The 25,143-nt window shown below is 40.6% G+C and overlaps 2 protein-coding genes across 3 annotated transcripts in view; one reads left to right on the top strand and one right to left on the bottom strand.

Moving 5' to 3' along the window:
- Smyd3 (SET and MYND domain containing 3) overlaps positions 1-25,143 on the bottom strand; it is a 524,738-nt gene that overhangs the window by 424,315 nt on the left and 75,280 nt on the right. For both annotated transcript variants that reach the window (XM_027418861.2, XM_035445108.1), the window contains exon 2: positions 8,064-8,127. In XM_027418861.2, coding sequence (XP_027274662.1) covers positions 8,064-8,127 — 64 coding nt within the window. The remainder of the gene's footprint in view (positions 1-8,063; positions 8,128-25,143) is intronic.
- LOC100764541 (eukaryotic initiation factor 4A-I-like) lies at positions 23,308-24,546 on the top strand. The gene is given in 2 exon segments (XM_035445110.1): positions 23,308-24,377; positions 24,380-24,546. Coding segments are annotated over 2 exon segments (1,215 nt in total). The 5' UTR covers positions 23,308-23,314; the 3' UTR covers positions 24,532-24,546.

Raw genomic sequence — 25,143 nt, 5'->3', positions numbered from 1 at the left:
AGAAAAGTAAGGCTCATGATCTGGGATTTAAAACAAACTTCCCAAATATAAACAAGGATAGTAAACGCCTTGGCGTGCTTGAGGTAAACACTAAGTGACTGCCATGTTTGTACATTTATTTAAGTTGCTTTATAAGCAAGGCGGAAACAGAACATAATGACTTCCATAATTCTCATCTGGGAGAAAGGACGACATATGTTACTAAATATTAAATCACAAGAGGGACGGATTCCAAGAAGGCTGATCATCATACTGGACAGTGTCTTTGACATTGCTTATATTTACAACTCTAATAGCCTTTCGGGAAGCTACATAACACCAGTACTTACCTGAAGGCACAGATTTAAAATCTAACTCGGTAGAACAAAAAGCCTGTTGTACAGGAAGGAGGACTGAACTAGCAACTGTCAGTCACCAAGATGTACAAGTTGTTCAAAAAGTTCATTGTTTCACTGTCAAATAAGTTGGAAAAACAAAACCATACACACCCTGCTTAGCAAAATATATTAACCTATTAAAAATTCCAACGCAAAGAAACTTGTACAAATGATGTAACACAGCATCCCATGGCTGTCATTGCCATCCTTGAAGATGTGGGTTGTTATACACTGACTAAGACGTAGTAAGGTGCTTAATTCCATCTGGTCTTCGAATGAGAGTAGGCTAAGCAGACCAAGGCAGAGTCCGTCATTCTGACAAGAAACTAGAGTGCTGATATCTTTAAATAGTGAGTTAATCTGCTATACTCATAGATCAGTGCCCGGCCCTATCATCACCATAAAGGCTTCATCCAGCAATTGATGGGAGCAAATGCCGAGATCCACAGCCACATTAGAAGGAGCTCAGGGAACCCTGCCGGAGATGGGGAAGAAAGATTGGAGGAGCCAGAGGATTAAAGGAAACCATGAGAACACGGCCCACACAATCAACAGTGCTCATGGGTCCTCACATAGACGGGAGCAACAATCCCCGAGTGGATGCCTCCTGCCGCTCACCAACAGTTATCTGCAAAGGGTTCCTGTGGGCAAAACTCAAAATAAATGAGTTGACCCTCAATCTGTGGGCATGAAGAGACTTGAAAGCTTTCATTCAACTTAACAGTACTTGATAGCAAATGAATGACAGGTCCTCCTCTGTCCTTGAAAAGGCCGGAAGTTGAATCACAGGTCACCAGAGGCGTGAATCTAGGAAAATAAACTGCAGGCTGAGCAGGTGTTGCACTGGTCAAAATCCTGCATAAAAACCTCTAGAAAGCTCAGGAGAGTCAGAGCCCCTTCCAGTGGGAAGGTAGGGCCAAAATGAAGAAGGAACGAGGTCAGGAATAGCCACAGGACTCCAAGTCATCAGAAAATGAAACAGGGCTAAATTGTTACCTCTATAGAAATCACAGTATCTTGGTTAACCAAAATCCATACAATATGAGGCAATAAAAACACTAGCAGCCCAGAGTACATCTCGTACAGGGTTCAGAAAACTATGACCTGGAAGTAAAATCTCTGCAGCCACAGTTTTGGAAAGTTATACTACAATATAGTCACATTCGATAGCTGTACTCTCTTTGTGCTAAGACAGAGTTGAAAAGTTATTAATAAGTCATACAGCCCTTCACAGGAAAAAAAAAAAAAAAGGCTAAACCATCTACAGAAAGACCATGCCAACACTGTGAGAGACACAAAATAAATTATTCCCTCCCATGGATTTCTATGCATAGCAGAAATCACCATCTGGGTTAACCAAAATATCAACAGCAGGTTTATGTGGAACTAGCAGAAAGAGAATTGTATTTCCCTGACACAAGTAATTGTAGCATCTGTAATTCCCAGAGTCACCAGAGGGATGGCTAGCCCTCATTAGAAAGTTCAATCTGGTAAAAAGACAGGGTGCAGGAGCAGTTCAGGAGGCCATCAAGGGTATCACAGCTTTGTCTGGGACAGGCTGCCCTGCCATGTGAAAACTCTAAAAGAAAGTCTGTGTAGCTGATAAAGAGTGGAACTAAAATGTGGTGGGGGTGAGGATAGTCAAAAGCCTAGATTACTGAAGTGTCTTAAAACATCTCCCTATTACTGGCAAGCAATGGAGGGTTAAGATGAAGGATCCAGTTTAAATATGATGCTAAGACTGCTACATTCTTCTATTTGGTCCTACTCTTACACTGACAGGTGCTTTCCTAAATAGAGGACATGGTGACAAACACCTGTAATCCAAACACTCTGAAAGCTATTGCAGGAAGATCTTGGGAGTTAAGCTATTTGGGGATATATGAATTTGAAGCCAGTATGAACTACACAATAAGACCCAACCTCAAAACACTAAAAGGCAAAGGGAAGAAGAGACAATGGAGGGCTGGAGACACAGCTCAGAGGTTAAGAGCACCAGCTGCTCTTCCAGAGGACCTGTGTTCAATTCTCAGCAACCGTGTGGTGGCTCACAACCATCTGTAATGAGATATGGTGCCCTCTTCTGGCCTGCAGCCATACATGCAGACAGAACACTGTATACATAACAAATAAATAAAGCAAGAAGAGGAGGAGGAAGAGGAGGAGGAGACAATGGAGTAGTTCCAACAAAATGTTTAGTTAAGACCTACAAAAGGCAGGAAAATAATAAAAGACAAAAACAGAAAAAGAAACAGAAAATAGTAACATAATAGTAATGATAGTAATGATAGATATAAATAACAAGAATCATTCTGAGTGCCACTGGTCTTAATGCACAATTAAAAAGAGATACTGTCAGGATAGATTAAAAATAAAACTGCAAATCCCATCAGTCTGAGGCCTGAAACACGGCTATTCCTGAAATAATCAAAAGGGTTAGCTTTCTTCAGTACACCCTCAAGTATGGTGTTCCAGAAAACAACCGATAAGATCACCCTGTGAAATGCTTACTGATGAAGGATTAGTTCCCCACCATAAAAATAAATCATTTGGGCCGGGCGTTGGTGGTGCACGCCTTTAATCCCAGCACTCGGGTGGCAGAGGCAGGTGGATCTCTGTGAGTTCGAGACCAGCCTGGTCTACAAGAGCTAGTTCCAGGACAGCCTCCAAAGCCACAGAGAAACCCGTCTCAAAAAAACCTAAATAAATAAATAAATAAATAAATAAATAAATAAATAAATAAATAAATAAATAAATCATTTGATAACTACACATGAAATACAGACCCAAAATATGATTCATGTATGTAAAGAGATACATAATTGCTAATATGAAACAGAACCTTTCTCTGCAAACACTTTTCAAAAGATCGCAATGTGAAACTTGATCTAGAACTTGGTCTCATGCTTTATTCAGTGATGAGGTGAATTAGAAATGCAAATTTCACAAGTCAAACTAAATCCAGAAAAGCTATCAACATCGCTGTTAGTTTTTACATTTTTAACATTTCTTGATGAAGAAAAAGCCTATTTCTCCTTTACAATCTCGGGATCAACCTTGATGTTCCATTATGCCAATATGGAGACCTGCCCTCACACTAGGAAATAAAGTGATATATGTCCCACAATAAGGCACAGAGCTTAAAGCCACCAGTGAAGAAATAATCTTGTCGGTGTCAGAAAAAAAATATTGTACCCAGCAGTATATAGGTGAGTATACTAACTGACTGAATATATAGAAAAAATGGAGGAACAGTTGTCTTTGTGTCCTTCTGCAATCACAAAAAGAAACACAAATTATATTTAAAATGAAGAAAAGGAATCTCGAGGAAATATCCATTGTTTTATTCCTCTATAATTCTGTATTACCTTAATTTTTATAATGAAAATATGTTCTTGTATTGCTTATGTTTAAAAATGAAAACTGAGTGCTGATGACAATGATAGCGCCCTTTAAGCAGAAAGAATATATTACATTCTTAAAACTATCCCCAAAACCTTTCGAAGACAACTCATTAACACCATAAAAGTCTCAACTACTGAACCAAAGTCATGTCCCTCTCAGGCAAACATATTTTTTTGCTACAGAGTCACAATCTCTACATTAATTTCCATTCCACTTGCTTTTACTTTCTCTTCATTTCTGTTCATCATCCTCACTGTATGATTTGTCAGTTTAATTTTGTACAGCTTTGTAGGTATCCACAATAATTACAACATATAGCTCTGCACCTTAAGGTGAGGATTAACTAGCGCAGTTTAAATGCATATGTTCTGGCCAATCCTTGACTCCCAGTCTACACCCACACAATACCCCCTACACACATACGCACAAAAACGCGTACTCAAGCTAGCAACATATATATTTCATCTTACTGGCTATTTTTCCATTGCCTTCCACATTATATCCAACAATGACATTGTTATTGATTCTTCAGTGAATAAGTAATATATGTAATAAAATATATACACTACAATGAATCAAAGTGACATACCCACTTGCCAAACTCCCTCTACTTGTTCTAATCAGATAATGGCTTTTTCCTTTTCTCTATGTGTTATTACAACTGAAGAAAGTAGCTTGGAGAAAATACATTTGTAAAATTGGGCGAGGGGTGGTGTTAGGCCATTGAGATTAGAAATGAAGTTTCCAAAAGATGTGTGTTAAATAACTTGTTAATTCATTTCTATATGCATTCCACCTGACCAAATTTACAGGCAGTGGAGTGGCTGAAATATCATCATAAAAATATATTTTTAATGATTTATCTTGTGGAAAAGGCATGTGTTTGTTCTCTCTCTCTCTCTCTCTCTCTCTCTCTCTGTTTTTTATTATAGTTACTGTTAATGATCTTATAGAAGAAATCTTAGATCTCACTTTGACAAAATATTTGGTATAAAAAAGAGATTAAAATAAAAATCGTTTTTAACAATTCATCTTATCATGAAAATGTTGAAGGTTTATATTTCTACCTGTGTGTGTGTGTGGCATTGCTCCCGTGCATGGTATGTGCCTGTGGGTGTAAAGACATGCACGCATGCACGTATGTGTACATATGTGTGTAAACACTGAAATAAAACATCTTTCCTTGACTGTTCTTTATTTTTGGAGGTATTCCACTGAATTGGAAGTTCATGGATTCAGCTAGGCTTGCTGGCTAATGAACTGCAGGGATCTACCTGTCTCTGCTCCCAAACCTGTCTCCATCCCCACAAAGTTTGAGGTTACAGACACGTCCTGTCATGTGTGATGATCTAAACCGGGTCCTCATGCTTACCCAGCACACACTTTACCCACTGAACGATCCCCCCAGCTCTTGATTTCTATTGTAAATTGTTTCCTTTTGTGTCTTTTAAAAACAAAATAAGATAGCTGGGGGATAAAAGGGGTAAAGATCTTTCTGGGCATGTACCAAGCATCAGAGTGAAAATAATTAGCCAAGAAACGAAGGCCAAATGCAACAGATAAAAGAAAAGCAGATGTAATCAGAATATTATAGCAAGAATAAAATTTACATTTAGAAGATAAGCATAAAATCTAGACATGTGTTATTAATATGTACATTTATTTCCCCAAACGTGGTGTATCAATTATCAGTTATGAGATATGTAACAATTTACTTGCTTTTTCTGAGCTTTTTCCTTACTGATAATTGAGCATGGTAACAGTAGCCAAATTACACGAGTCTAAAAAATTAAATGAAATAAAACAGCACTTAGCACGAAGTAGATACCTAACAATTATTAGCTCTCAGCAGCACCTAACACCCAGCAGATACCAAACAACTATTGGCTCTCAGCACCTAGCACACAGCAGATACCTAACAAACACTATCTCCCAGAACCTACCACCCAGAAGATATCTAACAAATATTTGTTGACAGAGGTCTCTGTCCCACCCAGTCCTGCAACCATAGAATAGATAATGAAGTATTTTCTCCCAATTTGTCAAATGATAATGGACTGGATATTTTCTCTGAATTTGTCAAATGCAAATTCACTAGACATTGATGATGTAATTATTGAATGTATATACTGTATATACTTATTGTACTTACTATATAGTTTTTCTTATGTTACTTGTAGCCTTCTTTTTGTATTAGACAAAAAAAGGTGGGAATTGTAGTGAAAAACTATGATTTAATAAAGCTTTCCTGAAGATTCAGAAAGCAAAGTCAGCCACAAGCTATAAAGGTCAGGCAGTGGTGGCACACACCTTTAATCCCAGGACTGAGAAGACAAAAGCAGATGGATCTCTGAGTTCAAAGCCACCCAGGTTTACACAAGATTGAATCAGTCTAAAAGAATAACAGTGCTCACGCCTTTAATCCCAGGACTCATTAGAGGTATTTAAGACAAGAACAGAGTCAGTAAGAGCCATTTGTTCTCCAGCCACACTGAGGAGAGGCAGCAGTCTGAGACTTGGTGTGGATCAGTCCTTTCAGCCTGAGCTAGAGGTGAGAGCTAGTGGCCGGCTGCCTTGCTTGATATTCAGCTTGAAGTTCAAACCCGAATATCAGTCTCTGGGTCTTTTATTAATTCATGTTACAAATATTAGCTCTCATCAGTGCAGACTCAGAAACCCAAGCCTGACCTTGTGTTTCCTATGAAATAATTTAACTAGAAAGTGGTAGAAGTAACATCCCAACTTGGATCCTCTGAGAGTTTTGTACATGGTGTTTCTTCCATTAAGATCATTTTATTTGCATTCTGAAGAGACTAATTTCAAAAGTAAAAATGAGATGGCAGAAGAACCCCTGAGAACAATGGTCTAGATTCAAAAGGAAGAAAAAAAAACTCCACGCAAGTGTTTGTGCCTATAAACACACAAGCAAGCAAGCAAGCAAGCAAGCAAGCACACACACACACACACACACACACACACACACACACACACACACACACACACACACAAATGTGAATGAGGATGGGATGACACAAACACAAAAGTTTCAATTAGACTTTTTAATTTCACTAGAGCATAATTATACCTCTTATTAAATGATTAATCAAAAGATTTGGAGAAAAGGTCATGCTGAATGTTAATTATACAACCTTAAGAGAATTCCAAAGATATTAACAACCATATTCACCACAAATTAATTTAATCTTTAAGAAGGCAATTTGGCATTATCTGTTAAATTGCAAAATGCATGTATCCTTCCACTAAATAAATGATTAGAAGTTTATCATGAAAATAATTTTTAGAAGTATACAAAAACTACAAAATAATGTTGTGTTACCAATACCAAGTTTGGGAGAAAATCTAAACACTAATTAATGATAAAATTATGATCACGGTAAATATACCTATGTGTTTGTGTGTATGTATATGTGTGTGTGAATACACACACACACACACATACATATATAATAGAATATATTTGTTGATACAAAATAGTCCCTAAATATGAAAAATAAAATCAAGACATAGAAGAACTTGAGCTGGGCTGAAGAGATGGCTGAGAGGTTAAGAGCACTAGCTGTTCTTCCAGAGATCCTGAGTTCAATTCCCAGCAACCACATGGTACCTCACAACCATCTATAATGAGATCTTGTGCCTTCTTCTGTCATAAAGGCATACCTGCAGGCAGAACACTGTTTATATAATAAATAAAATCTTAAAAAAAAAGAACCTGAGCCAAAACAACCTGCATCTATTTTTATAAACATATATGGCTCTTCAAATATGTCTTCACAAAAACCTTAATAATGGTATGAAGGTTTGAAACTGAAATGTGCCACTGAATGCACCACCAAATGCATGGGCATTAAAATAAAGGCTGAACCCCCAGCTGGTGTTCCTGGTGGGTGACTGGATAATGAAGGCACTAATGTCCTCAGTGAAATTATCCATTGAATTCATAGCTAAAAGGGTGACCAGAATATTGTGTTGGGATAGATGTGGTCACTGGTACCTGGCTTTGACTACTTGCCCTAGCAGGAACATGTCTGTCTCTATCTCTTTCTTCCTCCCTTTCTCCCTCTCTCTCTCCTTACTTAACAAAACCTATTCAAACTATACAAATAGTAAATTTAAACTGAAAGAAAATAACAAGTAAAAAAAAAAAATCACCATTTTGTTCTTGTTTTCAAAAACACTAAAGACAACAACCCTCAGGTGTAACTGAGGCAGGTGCACAGGTGGAGGCTTGAAGCTGTCACTGAGCAGCTCAAATAGTCTTACCTGACACTTGGCACTGCAGTATTTGGCAATTCGGCATTGAGAACACCGCATCAGCTTTTCCTTCCTGTTAAAAACAATTAATTCCGTGTTAGCAAACAAGTGAGAAACATGTATGACTAAACAAGGAAAACACAGGTCAACACATTAGTACCAAGAGTTCTGTGGACTCCTCACAAAGGAGCCTTTAAAACTCCTATGTCTCAGATTTTAGAGTAATTCAGGTTTTTCAATCATCTGATTATGGATTCTCAAATTGTACTCTGTAAACTTTAAATATAAAGAAAATTATGAGTCATCTCCCCAGACCCCCAAAATCATACATACTAGGTCCTGAGCCTATCAAGCTTAATAACATATATTCCTGCTAAGGAATGATTTAGAAATTTCATTAAATTCTACTTCAGACAGGCAGGATTAGGACTGCAAGGCATCAAAGTTGTTTTCCCAAGTCACCTGAGCAACAACAGTAACAACAAAAAAAAGGCGGAACCATAAATTGGTGGACAGAGTCAAGGCAGGCCAGAGCACCAACTGTCAGAGCATAACAAAATCAATGGGAAATCAGAAGGACTCATTGTGAGTATTTACTGGTGTGCCAGGCACGGTGCCATGTTCTGATCATCTACTCATTCATGCTCAACTTGAAAGATGAGCAGTCTTGCCATGTCCATTTCAGAAATACTTAATGCATTTTCGAGAGATAGAAAGTAGATACAACCCAGTTGTGGTGGCACACACCTTCAAACACAACAGACACATGGGTAGCAGAATGTCTGTGATGAACCAGCCTGGTCTACATAGTGAGTTCTAGGACAGCCAGAGCTACACGAGAGACCCTGTGTTTACAACAAAAAGTAGGTACAAACTAGCTAGAGAAGCATGAAGGTGCTGTGCCATGTGACCCTGCAAGGGTAACAACATCCTATCGAAAATGAGAACTGGACCACCTGCTACCTCTCCCCTGGAGGAATTGGAGAAAGAGCCGGCCATGAAACACTGAGACAGGTTAGGTGAAGAAGAGGTAAAATACTTCCCACATGCAACTGTAAAAGGGGAGCTGCCAAAATCTACACGGCAAACCAAAGCAACCAATCTGGTCTCAGTTTAGCTTTAACTTCACATTCTACTGTCACTTATAAATAAAACTGGATTAAAAATTTAATTCACTCATGCCTCAAACAAAGAGACATAGGAGATGAGAAGAGAAGGCTACACCAGGCAAACAATAAAAGAAGCCCAAGTAATCATATCAATATCAGGAAAAGGTTAAACGAATCATAAGAGAAAGAAGGCCAAAGCGTAATGATAAGTGACCCTAGTCACCGCACCAGCTGTTACGTATCCAGTAATAAATGTACCAAGTCTCAAAATGTAGAGAGTACAAATAATAGACCCTTAAGAGAAAAATGACCAACACACAATCAAGTTAATATATGGAAGGACCTTAAAAAAGTGTCTGGAATACAGGAAGCACCATGCAAGAGGTAGCTATTACTATACAAATACAGACTCTATCTGGAAATTCATTGGTCAAGCAAATAACGAGAAAGTAACTCTGAGTCACTCGTGCCTGTTAAATGGCTGTGTCCTCACACACCTTTTCCTTTTTTTTCTATTTTTATTTAAATTAAAAACAAGCTCGTTTTACATGTCAATCCCAGTTCCCTCTCCCTCCCCTCCTCTCCTGCCCCCCACTAACCCCCTATCCTATCCTCTTTCTGCCTCCCAGGGAGGGTGAGGCTTTCCATGGGGAATCTTCTGAGTCTGTCATATCATTTAGAGCAGGGCCTAGGCCCTCCCCCGTCACACACCTTTTTCAAGCACCTCTGGCCACTCACAAAAAGTACCCAGGAGGATAAATAAGACCAGTCATTTTCTCTAACAATGGAGAGATTAGAAACATTTCTTAGGAAACGCAATAGAATCTCTTCTGCCTGGATATGTGAGACATGCTTCTATGTTGTCTGGGGAACAGAAGAGCCACAAAGGAGATTAGGAAATATATTTTAAGTAAATAATGAGGGAAATACCCAAACTTGTACTAAACTAATACAGAAAAATTTTAACATTAAATATTCAGAAGAAAAACTGAAACCAAATGAGCTAAACATGGAAATCAAGAATTTAAATTGGAGCCAGACAGTGGTGCACATCTGGATTCCAAGAACTCAGGAGACAGAGGCAGGGAGGAGTAACTCCGAGACACCATCTCAAAACACAAACAGATAACAAGAAAAAAAGAACATTTTATAATAACAGAAAACCAATGATGGCATAAAGTAAAAACTAAAATCACAAGGCAAATGTTTTAAATCAAATAGTACACAATACTACAACAGAATGGATTAATGAAGCAAGAAAGAAAATGCTAACCAATAACTCCTATAAGAATGTTTGGAATAAATAGGACTGTAACCCAAGATTCAACCATGATTTAAAAACAATGATGGGGAAACTACAGCTACAACAAGACTTTAAGTCTCCAGACTTGACCACCAACTCTCGCCCTGGTCACCTACATCTACAACAAACCCAAAATACAAGTGGACAGAAACAATTGCCAATGGCTCTGAGATCTGATGTAAGTCAACAGAATTATAGGAGGAAATAGGAATAAACAACCAGCCTTCCAACAGACCACAAGCAAAAGTAACCCAAATCTGCCAAAAGAAAAGCAATGCAGAGGGTGATGAGCCAGTCCCCGAACAGCAGGCAAACATGGAGGAGAGGGGGAGAGGATGAAAAGAGGGCTGGCGCCAATGACCCACCTCCTCAGACTTGGCCTCCTATATTCTCTTTTCTTTGTCTATCTCATTCAGAGGTTACTTCCGCTGCCTGGAAATAGAGATCCCCAACTACACAAAGTTCTGGTGTTCACTTCTAAGAAATAGTGAGTGGAATCAAGACATCTGGGGACATCAGTAATGAAGAGCAGCCAGGCCCGGCACCTGCTCCACCCCACTTCCACAGCTCCCAGCAAGGAGCCTGCATCCTAGCACAGCGCTGTGGCTCACAACACCCGAGATGACCCAGAGTAACTCAATAGTTAACTCAATAGTTAATTGCTGTTTGCTGTGCTAGAAATCCCACAACAACAATTGCTCACAATTTTTATAAACAAGTAGATTTTAATTCTTGAGTTCCAAAAACAGCATTAACTCTATCTAAGAAAACAGTTCCAAGTTTTAGACCAGCCACTGATCCCAAGTAGAGCCCCACTTTCCTCTTGGGGTGAGCCTGGGTGCTGGGGGTAAGGACCCCCGCTGAGAAACTCTAGAACAACAGAAGAAAGCACAAAGGATCCAGGCCTCCAGGCGTTTTAGAAAACATTCTCCTCTCTCTTTTCTTTAAAGCACATCAAATGAAAAACAAAGCTGCATTTCTTGAAAGCAACAATGAGAAATGCATACATCAAATCAAAACCAGAAATAACTAGTAATCTCCCAGAAAAGGGACTGCTTATTTTAGGCAATTCCTGGGACTTAAAGGAGAAACACTGAATGAAAATGAATGAAGGACAGGTTTTTATGTAAATTGTGAAGCTTTTTCTAAATGTGGAAAAACTTAAGCAAAATGCCCCAGCAGTGTAAAGTTCCAGGTGACTCCTTGTGCTGTTGGAGAATCCATAAGGTACATTTCTGGGCATGAAGTAGTCACAGGGGAAACGGCTTGCCGTCACTGTTTTCTTTGATTCTCAATGTCGTGTGCAAACAACAAACATGAACTAAGTTGGAAGATAATGCCAGTTGTGCGTATTATGAGGGACAGTGTGGTTGTCTCAGAGGAGGAGAGGAGTGATGGGTATTTCATTTTTAGGTTGTGGAAATGTCCCTTTGCAAAGGAATTGTCCTAAGACAGGCAAGAGTCCACTCAGAACTGGCATTTCTCTCATAACTGAGACTTGACTGGCTATGTTGAACACCAGTGCACACACATTTCAGTTTGTATACAGTTTTTAGCAATGCACCAAAACAATAAGAAGACAAAGGTGGTGATTCTTTTTTCCTCAAGTCACTGAGAAGAAAAATCTGTGGGAAAAGGAATGGGTCTGAGATGTAGCTTAGTTGGCAGGGTGCTTTCCGGGCATCCAGAACCCTTGGGTTGGGCTCTCCAACACCCAGCAGCCATATGTGGACACACAAACCTAGAAGTTCAATATAAAAGGGATCTCAAAAACAAATCCAGTTTCCCAGTGATGTCTCTGCTTCAAACTTGGAGGCAAATTTTCCACGAGATGATAAATCACACATCAGTTACCTTGAAGTGTGGATAAAGTTTTGCAAAGGCCCAATGATTCACAACTGAATGTCAGATACACTCCATACTGTTTTCTACCTTTGGTAGGAATTCTTAGTGTAAGTAATCTGGAGAAGTTAGGAATGTGCCAGTGACAGCAACAGACAGTTTTAAATCTGTCCTTCCCCTGCTTAAGTCACAAACACTAGTGGTCTACTTCTACTTAAAAGTATTTTTAAACTATTTTTACTAAAATAAATGAGATCTTTTAAAATGCACTCTCTCAACAACCATAGTTTTTTGCTGTTTTGTTTTGTTTTGAAGAAAAGGCAGGTTCTGGATAGATGGCTCAGTAGCTAAAAGCACTGGCTGCTCTTGCAGAGGACCCAGGTTCAGTTCCTAGCACCTCTAGGAGACTCACAACCACTATAACTCCAGTTCCAAGGGATTCACAGCCCTCATCTGGCCTCTGGAATACCTGTGGTATACATGCATACATGCAAGCATTCATGCATACACATAAAATAAAAGCAAATAATTACATTTAAAAAGAAAAAAGCAGAAAGGAATTTCCTCCCACTAATTCATAGAGATACTGGAAGACACAGCACGGCATCCAGTCTAGGGAGATTCTTAGGTTGTCCTGGGTGCAGCAGCTCCTGGGGCACAGTCAGAAAGTCCCTTCTCCGCGGATAGCCTGAGCTATGGGTGATTTCTACAACAGTGTAAGCTACTGAAATGTAGACAGGAAACCAAATTGTGCAGAATTGATTGTCAGTTACAATCAACAATGAGTTATGAGTACAGGGGAGTCTACAGTCTCTGGAGATCAAGGAAATTTATAGATACCCTCAAATCTCAACTGATCAGGAATCTCAGGAGTATCTATGCCACTGAGACAATGAAGCCATCCGCAGGCAGAAGGAAAGAAGCCTCCAGAATTCATCAAGAAAACAGACTAGGCTGGAAAAATGGTTTGGCGGTAAGAGACCCAAGTCAGTTTCCAGCACTCATGTCAGGTCAGGCTGCTCACCACTGCCAGTAACTACAGCTCCAAGGATTTCACACCCCTTTGGCCTCCACAGGCACCAGGCAGGCACACACACACACACACACACACACACACACACACACACACACACAAACACACACACGCCACAAATAGGAAGGAAGGAAGAAGGGAGGGAGGGAGGAAGGAAGGAAGGAAGGAAGGAAGGAAGGAAGGAAGGAAGGAAGGAAGGAAGGAAGGAAGGAAATTTTTTAAAAAATCATGTTGCCTCCCAGTTTCCCTCTATCCCTGGCTTACACAAATCATGCTTTAAATATCTTATACAGGAAAAACTTCATCTATAACACAGATGTATATAACATACTTATTGAACAGGGCTCTTTTAAGCGATTTTCCTTCTTCTCTAGAAGTCTCCCAGGGTTCGGGACCCATGATAGAAGCCTCTGGGCCCAGGCACTGACTGTGATGACATGGGGAAGTCAGTAGAGCCCCCTCCTCTGAGGCACCCCTGGGCAACACAGCATGGTATACTCAGAGGCAACTCCACAGTGCAGAGCAGGCCCTGACACAATCACCCCTCAGGTTTAGACCCACACCCAGTGGCCCTCCCAAGGTTCAGTGTGTGGCTGATTGACACAGCGGACCTTGGGAAAGAAATCTGAACTGAGAAACAAGAGAATAGGGTAGAACTAGCATTACTTAAAATTTCCAGGGAAAATACTGATTTGGGCAAACTGACTCAGCACTACACACCTTACAACCAGTTCTAAGGATGATTCTCTGCGTAGAATTCCTAAGAAAACATTGTTCACACAATTGAGACATAAACTGGTCTGTGAGGAAATGCACATGAGGGATTCCATGTGTTGTGAGGAGCCACTCTCAAGAGTAAGTCCCATGGAGACAAACTTGCCTTTTCTGACATGGAGAAAGCCAAACATACCTTGGTAAATAAGGTCTAAATAGATGATTTTCATGCAAAGAGACCACAGCAATAATATATATTTACAGAATTTTCATGCTTATGTCTTTGAAATCTAAGCATTAGGATTGATTAAAAATGGTAATGCCGTATGGCCAAGTGCTTGGCTGCTTCTCCATGGAAATTCTACACTATAAGAAAAAGATTATCTCAATTAAAATCATGCTATTCTCCCAGAGTGGTGAAATTACTGCAACTCTAACTAAATGAAAGATGCTAGGAAATGCTAAACATAAGACCTCCCTTCGGCTTCAATATTCAAAACAATTTAGAGACGGGAATCTTCCGGTTTTTTGTTGCCAAATAGTAATTATACTGGTTTGGGCCCAAAGGCCTTTTTCAAAATTAAAGAGATTCACTCTACCATCCATATAACTAACAAATGATTTTTAATACAAAGCAACAGATGTGGTCAAAAGAATATAACTCCATGAGAAACGGAAAACAGAACTGATTTAGGTTTGTTTTCCTGTGTTCCCTATCACTGTATTTCACAATCACAGCATACAAAGTATAAAATAAGAAAACATAATGACTAATATTTCAGGGAAATTGAATCTCCTACTCACTGGCATCAAACCCTCCTGGAAGGAAAACAAGCAAGTTAAATCCTTACTAACTCTTAAACAAAGGGATAGCAAATTTCTGGGTCATGTTAGTCAGAGGAGGAAGCTACCCACTGGGACCATCCCTCTCTACTGTCCTTGGATCCACTGTCCTTATGGCTAATGGGTACACAAATGCCAGTGTTCCATGAGGGATCACAGAGAAACCATGTGAAAGCCCGTGGGGACAGCAATGTTGTGACTGCTCCTGAGACACCACAGCCAAGATCATGAATAGAAAAAGCACAGTGAAAGGAGAATTTTGAGAAGTGTGGGGGGGAGGGGGCACGGACCCTGGTTCAAACAAAGAAGACCCTTTCTCATGGACAGATTGTTAAACAGGAGTGGATGTTAGGGCTGTGGTACAGGAAAGGGAAGTTATTCCTTCAGCAATCGCAGTAAAGTGGGAATGTGTGACTACCATGCAGACCACGGGAGACGATAACAAAGTGAATTAAAACAGTGCCAATAGGCTACCTACCACCGAGAGGTAAGTGGAACAGCTAAGTGTGTTTTCAAATGGTGGTAATCTCATCTAACTCTACGCCGTATAAGATATTTCATCCAAGTAGAACTGATACACCACATCAGAAAGGATGAAAAACAAGTTTTTGCATGCCTCTCCCAGAGCTGCTGAAAAAGCAAAATCTACACGCGTCTAGTAGTGTACACTCATTCAATCAGACACTTTACAACTATCCTTTTAAAATTCTCATGACCAACGGCAAGTGACCCTAGTTTTAAATGTTGCCTGACATTCTGTGCTTCCTGGCTTCCTACATCCACCAAAGCTTCCACCCCTCTTAATTTCAATTCAGCCCCAGCCAATGGCCAACTAGACTGTCTGATCAAGGTCTAACTTGGAAGCAGTAAAAATGTTTTTTGAATCTTTCCTTTATGGAAATTAAAGTCAGAGGAGATTATTAAATCTCCGATGATATTAAAAGGCAATTATGACTTGTACCTTCCATTTGCCTTGCACAAGGTATCTGTAACAAGTTGAGGAGCAAATTAACATTTTTTTTGTGAGCACAGAGTTAAACTTTCCCCATTGTATGAATAATCGTCTGCTACAAGGCTTTGCAAGTTGTTGCCATTTTGATAGCTAGTAATTGAAAATTGGTGACGTTCTTGGTACTGAATATGCTAGGTTTTTGTCTGGCAAGACACACACACACACACACACACACACACACACACACACACACACACAAAAGCTGGAGCCAAAATACCAAAAGAAGGATTTTTTTTTTCAGTGATCCTAGACACCTTTTCAGCCAACTCTAGAAATATAACCATTTGGGAAGGCTAATATCCCTATCAAAATGGATTTTTTTTAACTTTTATAAACTTTTATCTGAAAGAAAAGACTCAATGAATTTGTGACTTTCTGCATTGCTGAGAAAAAATACTTGACATAAGTGACTTATGGAGGGAAGGGTTATTTTGGTTTACATTTCAAGGTGAAATCCATCATGGCAGGAAACCATGTCAGTAGGAGCATGAGACAGTGATGTCCACACTCAGAAAGCAGTAGGCAGTACTCAGCTCGCTTCCTTCTTTCGGTTCAATCCAGGACCCCAACCAACAGAATGGTGTCACTCACATTTTGGATATATCTCTCCACCCCAATTTACCTCATCTAGACACTCCCTTACAGACATGTCCAGTGCTTTATATCACAGTGCTTCTCAGTCTTGTGAAGCTGACAAATCAATACCAATCACTCTCAAAGACAAGAGAGAAGAAAATATTTTTGGTTTTCTACCTGGATGACAGAAAAGAAAACATTAACGCTTCAACTTTCTCTTCTTCCTACACATTGGGCTGGGATGAAACATCTTCCAATACAGGAAACATAATCACCCCTTTCCAGGTACGCTCACCCATTTCACCACAAGGCCGTCTCCCAGCTTATTGCTCATTTATAATAGTCCTCGGGAGATGGAGATTTGTAACTGATCAGCCTTGACGAAACTGAAAGAATCCCAATAGCGGTAAATTAAAACATCCATTTTCCCCAGGAGAAAATTAGAGAAACAATTTTTAAAATGTCATTACTTCAATGCTGTTTCAAAATTCTGTGCTATTTTAAATGGCAAACTTTAATTGTCTCTTAAAGATTGCCTTTTGAATGTCACATCCTTACCATTGTTGCGGCTCTCCCTTTTTAGTTAATTATACCATGGGCTGCAGAAGGGTCTGGAGCTCGAACTCGTGTCATCAGACTTGCATGGCAAGCACTTGTACCTGATGAGCCACCTCGTTGGCCTTCTTACTGTATTTTATTTGCTAATATCTTAATAACTTGTTACTTCTGCAAACTTTAAACTGATTTTCACGGCCACGTTTTCCCTCAATGGAGTAATTTTGAAATCAAAATGACAAGTAAAAATAGAAGACACTTTAAAAATGCATTTTACAGTGAATTTTTCAAAGTGCATCTGTCTCTCCCAAGAGACAGCTGCCGTGAAGTCTGGTGTCCCTGAATACTTAAATTTACAGAGTGAAGTGAGTCCCAGTGAACTGCTCTCTGACTGGGTGGCGATAGTTCCTGCCCTCACTCTTTATCAAGGCATGGCCTCTGCATTCTTTCTTTCTCTATTTTCTCATTACCTGACATCTAGCCAAGCAATTGGCAGATAACCTGAAATTAGTCAGTGAATAAATAATGCGGACAGTTGGGCCCAATGGAAATTCTTAAAAAACAGAACACACAGCTTCATACAGAGACCTTCACCTCCCAACCTCAAATGTTCCCTCAGTTGTCATGAGACAATGGCTATTGCAGCAGCAAAAACCCAAACCCCTACTACCAGCTAAATAAGACAGTAGCAAAATGAAGAAAGCCCCTGTTGTCACACACAGACATGATGTCCATACTATGTATGATTCAGGAGACATTTCAATTTGTTAGCCCAGCCCAGAACATCAAGTACTCTCCCATTCAAGCTAATACTTCTGGACTCCACTAAAAGTGAATGTGGAAATGGTCTGGAAGGAAACCTCCAAAGAACAGGAAGCCGGAAGGAGGTAGAAATTAAGAAGACATGTAGAGCCAGGCATGGTGGTGCAGACCTTTGATCCCAGCACTTGGGAGGCAGAGAGAGGCAGGCGAATCTCTGAGTTTCAGGACAGCCAGGGATACATAGACAAACCCTGTCTTGAAAAGAAAAAAGAGGAAGTGGGAGAAGAGGAGGAGGAGAAGGAAACATGTAAAAACTATCAAGTTGTGATTCTTACTTCACTGTCTTCCCAGAAATACAAAACACAGCCGGTTGCAGAACCGGCTCACATTACTGAAACACCACAAACACTTTTAGTCCTCGGCACAAGTGTCTAGAAACTACTTGTGTTTGTATGAAGTGAAGCTATTAATATTTCCCTGCAGCAGTAACTACATAAAACAAGGCCCAAAACACAAAAACAAAGCAAGGATTGACGTTTCCGGAAGCTGTAGTGTGTAGGACTATAAACAGTTGATTCCATACTCATGAATGGGTTTCTTCACTATGGAAGACCCAAATAGAATAAAAATGGAGATGTGTGAAAACTCTGTTTGCTTTTAATTCTGGCTCCTTCTGCTGTATCATATTTTGCAGTGACGAACATGTTTTATTCCACGTGTGGGAAAGCTCTAGGTTATTAAGAATCTCAAAGTAAAAGGAGCCAAGTCAGGTTTGGGAGGGATGTGTGGATAACTTTTCTTGCTTGTACCAAATGCATCCGGGTAATCTCCTTGGCTACCATCAGTAGGTTGTCCATCATCCACTGTCTACAACGTCAGAAAGGTACCAGCAATCATCTCCCTTCACTTTCAAAAAGAAGGCGTTACCTACTAAATACCTATCCACTGACTGCTAGAACCTGGGAGACACAGATTTCCTCTCTGACTTCACTTTTCTGATAGTCCTTAATCGGCTGCAACCTCTCATTGAAGACGTGGTTTTCTGCTGACACTGGAGACTACTCCCCAGACAGATGCGGCCAGTGACAACACTGTCACAGGCTAAGCTCCTGGTTGGGCAGCACCGCTTTGGATCACTGCATTCATGCAGCACTGCTCAAACATGTTGGGCCTTGTAGGTCAGCTCAGTCTTCTCCATGAGGCAAAGGTGAGGACAAAGCCTGCCTGGATGGCCTCCAGACCCAAACAGGGGTGTCCAAGAGTTTCTAGTCTCTGGTACCATGAAGGGCGTCCTCTGAGGGTCTCACTTTACCCTGAATATTTGCTTTCCAACTGCCCTCGTACTGTCCACAATGCTGAGGCCACTGTACATGAAAGAAACCCCTGTTTATCATTCAGGTTGTCTACAAAGCCTTTAGTAATCCTCTACCTATTCACTCAGCCCAGCTTCACACGCCTACCTAAAAGAACATGTCACTATCTAATTGCCATTCTGTTACCTCTGTCTAAAAGATTTCTAGAGGGGGACATTTATTCTGCTAATTCATATTTGTAGGATCTATCAACAAGATGATGCATAATGGGTGTCCAGTAAGGTCTTGGAACAGATAAACAAGCAATTGAACATATGGAGCAAAGACAGAATTGGTAGAACTAGGAACTGAAGATTACGTTTAGTTTTCAAATTCTGATCGGAGAAATTAGGAGCAGTAGGAAGCATTAGCCACATAAGAAACCATTATAATAACCATAACCAAGAGTAAAGGATCCTTACAGCAAACCAGCCACACTCTGAGCATCTCACCTACATTAGCTCTCTAAATCCTTACGGCTCCACTAGAACAGTAACCATTTGTTACCATCTTAAAGATGGGCAACAACAAGAAGATGTTCATTAAGATAAAGAGGCCTTTCTCTAGAAGAATATATACAAAAGGCCAATAGACATGTGAAAGCCATCCAGCAGCACTGAGCATTAGGAAAATGCCAATCAAAAACCTCAGAAATATACTCTTTGAAACACACTTGGAGAGCTATTAACAACAATTAGACATGTTCACATGGCAAGGATTAGAAGACACTGGAAGGTTCATACCCGGCTGGTAAGAATAGAAACTAGAAACAATCTGGCAGTTCCTCAAATGTTAAACATGGAGTCATTCTGTGATCCAGCAGATTGGCGGTGACAGCTAGCGGGAACAGGTTTCAAGGGACACACGGATTCCAAAATTGGTATCAGCAGCACAGCCCAACAAATTATACAAAGCAAATGAGTGGAACGTGAGGGACATGAATTAAATCTCATCGGAATGATTTTTTAATTGTTTTAAAAATAAATCACTTACCCACTATAGGAGTTACTATACAACAGAACTTGTCTGCTATAGAAGTTACTGTATGGCAGAACTGTCCATTATAGGAGTTACTATATGGCAGAACTTGTCCACTATAGGAGTTACTGTATGGCAGAACTGTCTGCTATAGGAGTTCCTCTAAGGCAGAACTGTCCACTATAGGAGTTACTATATGGCAGAACTGTCTGCTATAGGAGTTACTGTATGACAGAACCAGAACTGAACCTGGCCTGATCCTGCACTCTAATTAATCAGAGAAACATGTTAGTGGCTCATCTTCTCCAACATTTGCATACAAAGAAATAAACTGAAGCAATGCATTTCATTGAACATGTACTGTGTGAACATTTTTCTTCACACAGTAAAAGATTAGGAGCATGAGAAAAGCATGATGTTTAAGAGAATTCTACAAAAAGTCCCGCTTTATTTCTGATCTACATTCTATCCTTTGCTGGCATCCTGCAGTAAAACTGTACAGTAGCACTAGCCACTGGAGCGGACCCTCCATGTGAATTCTGCTTTAATTATGCTTGGAAAATCTAAGAGTTAAAATACTCTTAGCCGGCATCTCTCTGTAATAAGCCGTCTCATTCCGTGTTCTTGGGGGACAGGACTGTACCAGAGAACATAAGAATGTATGCTCCTTATTGTTCGTGTCACCTACCTAAATAGTAAAACCAAATATCTCCAACACATCTGAATCTAAGCAAGCATTGGTGTGCTTGAAGAACAGAGCCATGGCGACAGCTTCCATGAACCTGCTTCTCTAGCATAAGAATTTTAGCTCCACTCTACACAAACCTGACCATGCCAGCAAGACCCCGACATCACATCACCAAGGCAAAAGTATCGCAGCTTAACACACAGCAAGGCCCAATAACACCTGAAGAGCTAATGTTTTCCAGAAACGGGGCCTTCGTCATCTCCACCAACCTGTAGAATATTGCTTTGGGTTTCACTGAATCCCAGGATTTTCATAGAGGACAGAATAGTCAAAAGTTGGGAATCATGCATGGTACTGAAGCCTGTACTATTTCTAGAAAGAAACTGAACAATAAGCACAGTAGCAATGAACTCATGAATTTGTTAGGCTGTGCTATGTGAGACAAGCCATTTGGTCACTTGTCAAAGAGATCCATCTCGGTCAGCCAGGCTCAACAAGAAAGAGGTTCTAACTCCCTCCCTCTGTTTTAAAACACACGACAGCCTTCCTACCACAACTCCATAAAACTAATCAAGAATAGCAGCACAGATCTGAAAACATAGCTCCTTTAGAATGGGCAGGCTCTCAGTATATTACTATGTAAGTCCATGAGCACAGTCAAAGTCCAAGTACAGAGACAAGTCATTTTTCTCTGTCCCCAAAATGTTCTGATGCACCAGGAAAAGAGACCTCAATGCCAACATCACTCATGCAGTTCTACAGGAAAATATTTTATTTTTCTATTTCCCTTCAACCTGAGACAAATTGATGCTTTTCAAAGAGTCATTTGAATTGCCCTAAGGGGCTCTCTAGAAGTAAACAGGACCAAATGAGTGGCTGTCGGCTGCCTTTGAAAAGTCACCCATCTTCACTAATGGATTATAAGCATCACTAACTACCACAGGGGGATGGGCACCAAGGGACTAAGGACTCAGATCACCACCTCTGTGCTCTGCCATCACCTAAAGAACAGCTAAGATAACCAGACACCGGTGTCGGGTACATGAGTGCCTAGATGGCTTGTAAAACCTGATTTAAGCTTCTGAGGAGATAGCTTAGTCAGTCAGTAAAACAACAGCCACCTAAGTATCTGGACCTGAGTTCAGATGCCAAGAAACCATGTAAAAAAGTGCTCTCTTCCAACCCCAGTAGTAGAGAGGAAGAAACAGCCCCCTGAAGATCACTGCCAGCCAGACTAGACTGGCCAAATAAATGAACTTCGGGTTTAGTAAGATAGAAAGTGATGAAGTAAAGACAGCTGACATCAACCTCAGGCCTACACATACAAGCAGACTATATACACACACATGACACATACAACACCTGCTGGTGTGCATGCGTGTTACACACACACACACACACACACACACACACACACACACACACACACAAGGGGGGAGGTCCTTCTGTGTATCTTTGTCTTATTGGTTGATAAAGTACTGTTGGCCAATAGGAAAGCAAGATAGGTGGAGTCAAGGAGGATTCTGGGAAATGTAGTAGAGATCCAGGCAGGAAGTGACACAGCAGGCAGACTCTAAAAGCAGGATATCGCTCTCTTGCTCTTCCTCCTGCTTTCCATTCTATGGAGCCGCCATATGATCCCGAGAAGAGGATGCCAGCGGAAGGCGTCCTCGATAAGATAAGTCTTATAAAATATATAGATTTATGATAACTAATACTGAGCTAGCATATAAGAAATCCTAGTCAAGGGGCTGGAGAGATGGTTCAGTGGTTAAGAGCACTGTCTGCTCTTCCAAAGGTCCTGAGTTCAATTCCCAGCAACCACATGGTGGCTCACAACCATCTGTAGTGCCCTCTTCTGGCCTGCAGACATACATACAGGCATTTGTGTACATAATAAATAAATAAATAAATAAATCTTTAAAAAAAAAAAAAATAGAAATCCTAGTCAATTGGCCAGCAGCATTGTAAACTAATTTAAGACTCTGTATGTTATTCTGGGTGCCCACGTGGTGGCGGGGCTCGGGCAGATGGAGTAAAGACTTATAGTTACACACACACACACACACACACACACACACACACACACACACACACACACACGGTTTAAACAAGCAAGGGGGTAATCTTCCTATCTTCATTGAGGATCACCATGGACATACTCCTGGGAATACCTATAAAGATGTTTCCAGAAAGTCTTAAGTGAAGGCTTAAGGGAAGCACACCCGGAGTGAGATCCCAGACTGAACAGAAGATGAAGGGGTGTTGAGCAACAGTCTTCCCTCTTCTGTGTCCTGACATGGACACAATTACTATCTGCCTTACATTTCTGACACTATTACTGACCTGCCAAGATGGCCTTTACCCTCAAACCCTGAGCCAAAATAAACCATGAAAAAGAATCAAGATGAGAAAGAGACATATCTACCTGTAAGGACTTTATATTTCTATACTGTAAATATAAAAATAGTATATATTGGGATTCTAAGGATCATGTCTGCGAGTCAGGATTCTCGATCCAGAGACAATGGCCCCAATGGGATGGAGCCTGAAGGTGTCATCGAGAGTAACTGGAATGAGATTGTGGACAGCTTTGATGACATGAATCTCCCAGAATCCCTCCTCCGTGGTATTTATGCCTATGGTTTTGAGAAGCCCTCTGCCATCCAGGAGCGAGCCATTCTTCCTTGTATCAAGGGTTATGATGTGATTGCTCAAGCCCAGTCTGGGACTGGGAAAACAACTACATTTGCCATATCAATTCTGCAGCAGGTTGAGTTAGACCTTAAGGCCACTCAGGCTTTGGTTCTGGCACCCGTTCGTGAGTTGGCTCAGCAGATTCAAAAGGTGGTCATGGCATTGGGAGACTACATGGGTGCCTCTTGTCATGCCTGTATTGGAGGCACCAATGTGCGTGCTGAGGTGCAGAAGTTGCAGATGGAAGCTCCCCATATCATCGTGGGCACCCCTGGCCGGGTGTTTGATATGCTTAACAGGAGATACCTGTCCCCCAAATATATCGAGATGCTTGTACTGGATGAAGCAGATGAATTGTTAAGCCATGGTTTCAAGGACCAGATATATGATATATTCCAAAAGCTTAACTGTAACACACAGGTAGTTTTGTTGTCTGCTACAATGCCCTCAGATGTCCTTGAGGTGACCAAGAAGTTCATGAGAGACCCCATTCGGGTTCTTGTCAAGAAAGAAGAGTTGACCCTGGAGGGTATCTGTCAATTCTACATCAAGGTGGAAAGAGAGGAGAGGAAGCTTGACACATTGTGTGACTTGTATGAAACCCTGACTATCGCCCAGGCAGTAATCTTTACCAATACCAGAAGGAAGGTGGACTGGCTCACTGAGAAGATGCATGCCCGGGATTTCACTGTTTCCGCCATGCATGGAGATATGGACCAAAAGGAACGAGATGTGATCATGAGGGAGTTCCGGTCTGGCTCTAGCAGAGTATTAATTGCCACTGACCTGTTGGCCAGAGGCATTGATGTGCAGCAGGTCTCCCTAGTCATCAATTACGACCTTCCCACCAACAGGGAAACTGCATCCACAGAATTGGTCGTGGTGGTCGCTTTGGCCGTAAAGGTATGGCTATCAATATGGTGACAGAAGACAAGAGGACTCTTCTAGACATTGAGACATTCTACAGCACCTCCATTGAAAAGATGCCCCTCAATGTTGCTGATCTCATTTGAGGGGCTGTTGTGCTACCTGGCCCTAGTCAGGGTTCAGTCCTGGGGGGCTGAGGAACAACTGGAGGGGGGAGAAAAGGGAGCCAAGGGATGGACATCTTGTTTTTGTTGTTGTTTTGTTTTGTTTCTCTCTCTCTCTCTCTCTCTCTTTGAATAAATGTCACTTTTTGAGGCAAAAAAAAATATATATTATATAACCAGGCTACAAACTGAATTGTATTACTTATGAATTTATAAAGACATGTTACCCTAGAGAATTTTCATCATCCCTAACTGTGATTCAGTAACTCCAACTTGACAACCACATGTGTAAGCAAACATGAGAAATAAGAACACAGACATTAACAGTTCTAATCAATAAATTGGCAGACTATCAATAGGAACTCTCAATGCATCTAAGAAGTCTGACCTCACCTCAAGGAGCCATGAAGACTCTGGCTCTGCTTTAGGATTATCTTAAACTTGGATCTTTCTCTCTGTTTTCCTTAGATTCCCTTGCAAAACAAACAGAAAGAAAAGATCAAATGCTACATGTCTCAGATACATAATCCTGAAAACATATAACTGTAAGGCAACTAACACTTTTCTCTTTTTATTTTTTTGTTTGGTTTTGTT

Source organism: Cricetulus griseus, chromosome 5 (genome assembly GCF_003668045.3).
Source record: "Cricetulus griseus strain 17A/GY chromosome 5, alternate assembly CriGri-PICRH-1.0, whole genome shotgun sequence".
NCBI classification, from domain to species: Eukaryota; Metazoa; Chordata; class Mammalia; order Rodentia; family Cricetidae; genus Cricetulus; species Cricetulus griseus.
Note: the sequence above shows the minus strand (reverse complement) of the source record. Positions and strands in the feature narration are given on the sequence as shown.